Below are 6233 nucleotides of genomic sequence, written 5' to 3'. Positions count from 1 at the left end.
TTCAAACCAACGGAGAGTGCAGTCATGGAGACCAAGCAAATTGAGTTTTTTGAGGAGGAGGGGGTGGTCAACTGTATCAAAGGCAGCAGAAAGGTCCAAGAGTAAGAGTATGGAATAATGACCGTTGGTTTTGGCTGTTAGTAAGTCGTTGGTGAGTTTTAGAAGGGCAGTTTCTGTGGAGTGCTGTGGGCGAAATCCAGACTGAAAAGGATCGAGAAGGTTATATTCAGTGAGGTGGTTGCTCAGTCGGTTATAGACTAAACGTTCGAGGAGTTTGGAGGCAAAAGGGAGTAAAGAGATGGGTCTTAAGTTGTTAAGATTGGTGGGGTCTGAGGCCTTTTTTGGTATGGGAGTGACTAGTGCATGTTTTAGAGGGTTGGGGAAGATGCCAGTAGAGAGTGAGAGGTTGAAGATATGAGTTAAGGAGTGTAGGATTGAGTCAGATGGTGACCGTAGTATTTGAGAAGGAACAGGGTCCAGGGGGCAGGAGGTTAGGCGGGCATTAGAAAAAAGTTTAGTGACTTCCTCTATAGTAGCTGGGTCAAAAGAGGAAAGTATTGATTGTGCAGGAGGACAGGGAGTTTAAGGTGAGGGAGATGTCTGTAGAGCGGAGATCTCGAGACGAATCGTCTCAATCTTATTTTTGAAGTGATAAGCAATCTCCTGGGCAGTGAGTAAGTTAGTGGGTGGGGGTAATGGAGGACGAAGTAGAGTGGTAAAGGTAGAAAAGAGTTGACGGGGACTGCGTGAGAGGGTGTTAATGAGAGTGATAAAGTAGGTCTGTTTGGCAGCGTGCAGGCAGGAATGGTATTTTTGGAGAGCAGATTTATATTGGCTGAAATCTTGCTGTGACTTAGTTTTACGCCACAAACGCTCAAGAGCACGGCTACGTTTTCTGAGGCTTCTGGTATTGTCTGTCTGCCAGGGTTGCAGTGGCCGGGGCTTGATTCTGTGCGTAGTAAGGGGGGCCAAGGTATCCAGGGTGGATGACAGCGAACTGTTGTAGACAGAAGTAGCCAAGTTGGGACAGGACAAGGAGGAGATTTGTCAGTTATAGAGACTTATACAGTTCTAATATTATTTTTATTTATAGCAATAATAATAAAAACAACAAGAATAATATAATAATGCTACTAATTATTTTGTATTATTATTATTATTATTATTATTATTAATAATAATAATAATAATAATAATAATAATAATAATAATAATAATAATATTAATTTTAATACTGATGATGATGATAATAATTAACATGGTGATGATTAATATTATTAGCAATACTAACATCATTAATAAATGATTGTTGTTACGATGATAATTATTATTATTATATGCCTCCTCTCAGAGTAAACAGCTTATTGGTAGGTTTTTAGGTAAAGGTCAGTTATAGAGACTTCTAATATTTTTATTCATAACAATAATAATAAAAAAACAACAATAATGTAATAATACTACTGATATTTTTTAATTAATTAATAATAATAATAATAATAATAATAATAATGATGATAATAATAATTAGCATATATGTGCAAATTGGGAATAAATCCCATAGAAATAGGACTTTAACAACTTTCCGCCCCACATATAGCAAATTGATGGGGGGGTGGCAGTTTAGTTATCCTGACTGGGCGTCATATGACGTCCAGCAGGATAAGCCGCAAACGCTCACCAGGGGGGCACGCAGCGTGGCAATCGGTAGTGCAGTGTGTCAGTCTGACACACCGCACCCCCTGATCTTGATAACGAGCCTCTGACGGAGACTCTTTACCACATGATCAGCTGTCTCCAATTACGGCTGACCACAGTGTAAACAGGAAGAGACGTTCGGCTTTTTTTTTTTTTCGGCTTTTTCTCACTCGCGTCTGACACAATCAGAGAAGAGCCGATTGGTGGCTCTCCTGACAGGGGGGGGGGGGGTCTTTGCTTATTGTTTATCAGCATAACCCCCTGCAGATGAGCCCCCAGGACCACCAGGGATGCCTACAAAGGACACCCACCAGGTATGCCACCCTGGACAGCCAGGGATATGCCAATCAGTGCCCGGACAGATGCCAGTCAGTGCCCATCAGCAATGCCTGCCAGTGCCATCAGTGATGCCTATCAGTAAAAGTAAAAGCATAAAAGACATTTTACATGCAGAGATAAGCACATCTCATATTGTAAACAAAAGCATAACATGATATGCAACGTTACATACATAGTTAGTAAGGTTGAATAAAGACACCAGTCCATCCTGAGTGAGTGTCTACAATTGTCCCCATCTCTGTACATTGCACACTCACATCGGTCCCTACCCTCAAGGATCCCACAATCCAAGGTTCCCACTCATATACTAGGGCCAATTTACCTACCTGCATGTCTTCGGAGTGTGGGAGGTAACTGGAGTACCCGGAGGAAACCCATGCAGGCACAGGGAGAACATGCAAACTCCAGGCAGGTGGTGTCATGGTTGGGATTTGAGCCAGCGACCCTTCTTGCTGCTAGGTGAGAGTGTTAACCACTGTGCCACCCTGACACTTGTTCCAAACGCTTGATAACAATTCATATAATTATCAAACGCGTTGTGCATAGTAATATCTCTGCTTCTTCAGGGAAATGCAGAACATATCTAATAATCTTTGAGAAAGAAACATTATTATTATCACATTATGCTAAACTATCCATACATTTGTCAGATACTTATTTATTTACATAACACATGAAAAATCACATTACAAAAGTGCTCACCAATATCATCGGTATGCAACTAATTGCACTTCCACAGGCACATGATGATGGATAATATTATTGTTAATACTAATATAATAAATTGTTATTACGATGATAATTATTATTATTATATGGCTCCTCTCAGGGTGAGCAGCTTATTGGTAGGTTGTTAAGTATATGTCAGTTATAGAAACTTACACATTTTAAGATTTTTTTTATTCATAACAATATTAATTACAAAAAAAAAAAAAAAAATTAACATTAACAATTTTAGAATAATAAAGATGGTAATAATAATAAATAACATGATGATTATCATTATTAATATATATTATTTTTAATTTTATATTTTATTTTCAACAATTTTTCTACATATACACAAAAACATTTTAGTTGCATGTGTATCACAAAGCATATCTTAAACATACATTGTTTCGTTTTTCATCCGATTATATATAAGACCGTTATAAAAAAAAAATGAAAACAAATAAAATAAGCTATATAGTAAAGTAAAAAAATTAATTATTATTAATAATTATTATGATGACGATGCTGATAATGATGATGATGATGATATACCTCCTCCCAGGATGAGCTGCTTATTGGTAGATATATATGTGTATATGAATTGGTGGGTATATAGGTAGATGTATTGGTGGGTATATCGATAGATATTGGTAGGTATATATTTGTAGGTTAATTGGTGGATATATAGGTAGGTGTATTGGTGGGGGTATAGGTAGATATTTGTAGGGATATATAGGTAGGTATATTGGTAGGGATATAGGAAGGTAATATGTATACTATTGTCACTACAATAAAACTCATAGTACTAATAATAATAACAACGTGTTGTGACGATGTAGTCCCCGGTCGGTGTAGAGGGATCATGTCGGTGATGTCGGGCAGGCTGTGATCGCAGGGATCACACTGATGTCGCGCAGGGATCGCTCTGATCTCTCTGATCGCTCTGATCGCTATGTGACCTCTCTCCGCTCTCCGCACAATAAGGTGCAATTTGGGTGTCAGTGGGAGGTGGGGGCGTGTCTTCTGGGAGCTGTGACCTATAGGAGAAGCATATAGCACAGAGGGGCGGGGCGGCAGCATCAGCGAGCATCCACTGACGCGTTTCCTAAAAGTCTGCCGTATAGTGTATAAGTGTCCCATGTGCGCGCAGCGCTGAGCCGGGTCTGCACGGAGCTCCTCCGGATCGGATTGGCTGTCCATGTGTCCAGATGCGGGTCCCCGGATGGCGGCTCGCCTCCCCTGTGGTGTGGGTGATGTCCCCTTGTAGTAGGTGGCACAGGTGGCTCACCTGCCCGGGATCAGAGTGCCCTCCCGCTGGGACTGTGGAGATATGTGAAGAAGAGGTGACATGGTGCTAAGCGGCCACATCAAGAAGAGTCCCCTATGACTGGCTGCATATGATGGGAGCTCTGTGTGCATTCCTGCGGGGACTGTGACAGCTGGGCACCTTCTACATAAAGAGTCGCATTCCTTGTGCTGGGCTCTGATCAGCCCATTGAGTCCTCCTAGAAGGGGGTCCATCCTCCCACCACACATGCCTACAACTGTCTCCTGATGTGATCTTCTCAACCAGTAGTGGAAATGACAATAAGTGCCCCTTACATTGCTCTGGAGGTGATCATAGCAGTCCTGTCCATTGCAGGGAATGTCCTGGTCTGCTGGGCTGTGGCCATCAACAGCACTCTGAAAAATGCCACCAACTATTTCCTGGTCTCGTTGGCCGTGGCTGATATAGCGGTGGGACTGCTCGCCATTCCATTCGCCATCACCATCAGCATCGGCTTCGAGACTGATTTCCACAGCTGCCTGTTCTTGGCTTGCTTTGTTTTGGTTCTGACCCAAAGCTCCATCTTTAGTCTGTTGGCTGTGGCTATAGACAGGTACCTGGCTATCAAGATTCCTCTCAGGTAAGTGAATTGTGGAGGAGCCCAGATGGGGTAGTTACTGCTTTCTTCATTGTCTCTAGCTAGAGGTCCATGTCTTCTACTGAAGAAGGACATTTCCAACCCAACATAGAATTGGGGATAGGGTGACCTTGAATCCCTCTGTGTAATATCCATGTCAACTACTAAAGAAGGCCATTTCCAACTCAATGTGGAATTGGGCAGAAGGTGAATTGGAATCTCTGTGTAAGTTCCATGTCATCTACTGAAGAAGGGTATTTCCAAATCAATGTAGAATTGGGGATAGGGTGACCTATAATCCCTCTGTAGAAGGTCCATGTCCACTACTGAAGAAGGGCATTTCCAGCTCAATGTGGAATTGGGTATAGGATAGCCTGGTATACTTTCTTGTAAGGTCCATGCCACCTACTTAAGAATGGCATTTCCAACTCAATGTAGAGTTAGGTATAGGGCGACTTGGCATCCCTCTGTGTAAGGTCCATATCACCTATGAAAGAAGGGCACTGCCAACTCAACATAAATCTCTCTGTATCAAAAAGCATAGCAAGTTGGCAAGTTTATTTTACCAGGTCCAGCAGCAAAGTGTCTCTGGAAGCTACTTAGAAATGTTGGAAGTTATCACGCTGATGTTTTCCATAAAAATGCAGAAATTTGAACTAGTTATCAATGGATTTTTATTTATTACTGGTATTTATAGAGCGCCAGGAATTTGCATTTTAGCACCAGTCCCTGGCCTCATACCCAAAGGTCCCTATCTCATATATATATATATATATATATATATATATATATATATATATATATATATTATATATGGGCCAGTTTGGACAGGTGCCAACTAACCTGTCAGCATGTCTTTGGGTTATGGGAAGAAAACCGTACAAGAACTTCATGCAGATAGTGTCTTGGTTGGGACTGATGGTCCAGTTTCTTCATGGCAGATGTCCTAACCTCTAAGCCACTGTGCTGTCCAAGTGGATCAAGGTAGCCAACAGAATAGACCAGCCTTTCCCAGTCAGGGTTCCATAGACCCCTATGATTTCTTCCTGAGGCTTGGGGTAATTTGAGTAGTGAGTAGTAATGAATTGAGCTTCTGCTTACACTGACCGCCAATACAAGGGGGCAGTTTTCCACTAACAACCAATGCAAATGGGTCTGTTCTATACCGAGGACAAAAGTTCGTGCACACAACAGTTTTCACTGTGTTTCTTCTGCTATTTATATCATTTCAAGATTAATACTTAAAATAGTTTTGATATTGAACTTCAAGTAGTTTATCTTGGGTGTGAAATGCTTAAGGTACATCAAGTTCCATACTACTTTTTATTTAAAGCTTTCTACAGCGTACTGATGACACTAACGTGTTGTGAGTTGTAGGTATTAGTATTTATAGTAGAGGTTCCCTGAGACCTGACATTTATTTTAAGGGTTCCTCCAAGGCAAAAAGAAGGAAAGGCTGGTATGGTTCTAATAGAAGCTGTTGGCATTGGGGTTCCTTGGTGTTTTGAATCTTTTTTTTGTTCCTTGTTGGAATAACTTGCAAAATGCAAACATAAAGGTGATTGTGCATGCAGCATTCATCTG

At 41.2% G+C, this 6233-nt stretch overlaps 1 protein-coding gene across 2 annotated transcripts in view; it reads left to right on the top strand.

The window, feature by feature from the left end:
* Window positions 1-3858: 3858 nt before the first annotated feature.
* The window catches only part of ADORA2B (adenosine A2b receptor), a 111649-nt gene continuing 109274 nt past the window's right edge, over window positions 3859-6233 (top strand). The window contains exon 1 of one of the 2 annotated variants that reach the window (XM_077480309.1): window positions 3859-4652. In XM_077480309.1, the coding sequence (XP_077336435.1) occupies window positions 4327-4652 (326 nt within the window). In that variant the 5' untranslated portion in view covers window positions 3859-4326. The remainder of the gene's footprint in view (window positions 4653-6233) is intronic. The other variant, XM_077480310.1, reaches the window with a different exon arrangement.

Source organism: Lithobates pipiens, unplaced genomic scaffold (genome assembly GCF_037356315.1).
Source record: "Lithobates pipiens isolate NorthernLeopardFrog02 unplaced genomic scaffold, aLitPip1_a1.2 Scaffold_16, whole genome shotgun sequence".
In the NCBI taxonomy this organism is placed as follows: domain Eukaryota; kingdom Metazoa; phylum Chordata; class Amphibia; order Anura; family Ranidae; genus Lithobates; species Lithobates pipiens.
This window is presented reverse-complemented; position numbering and strand designations above follow the sequence as displayed.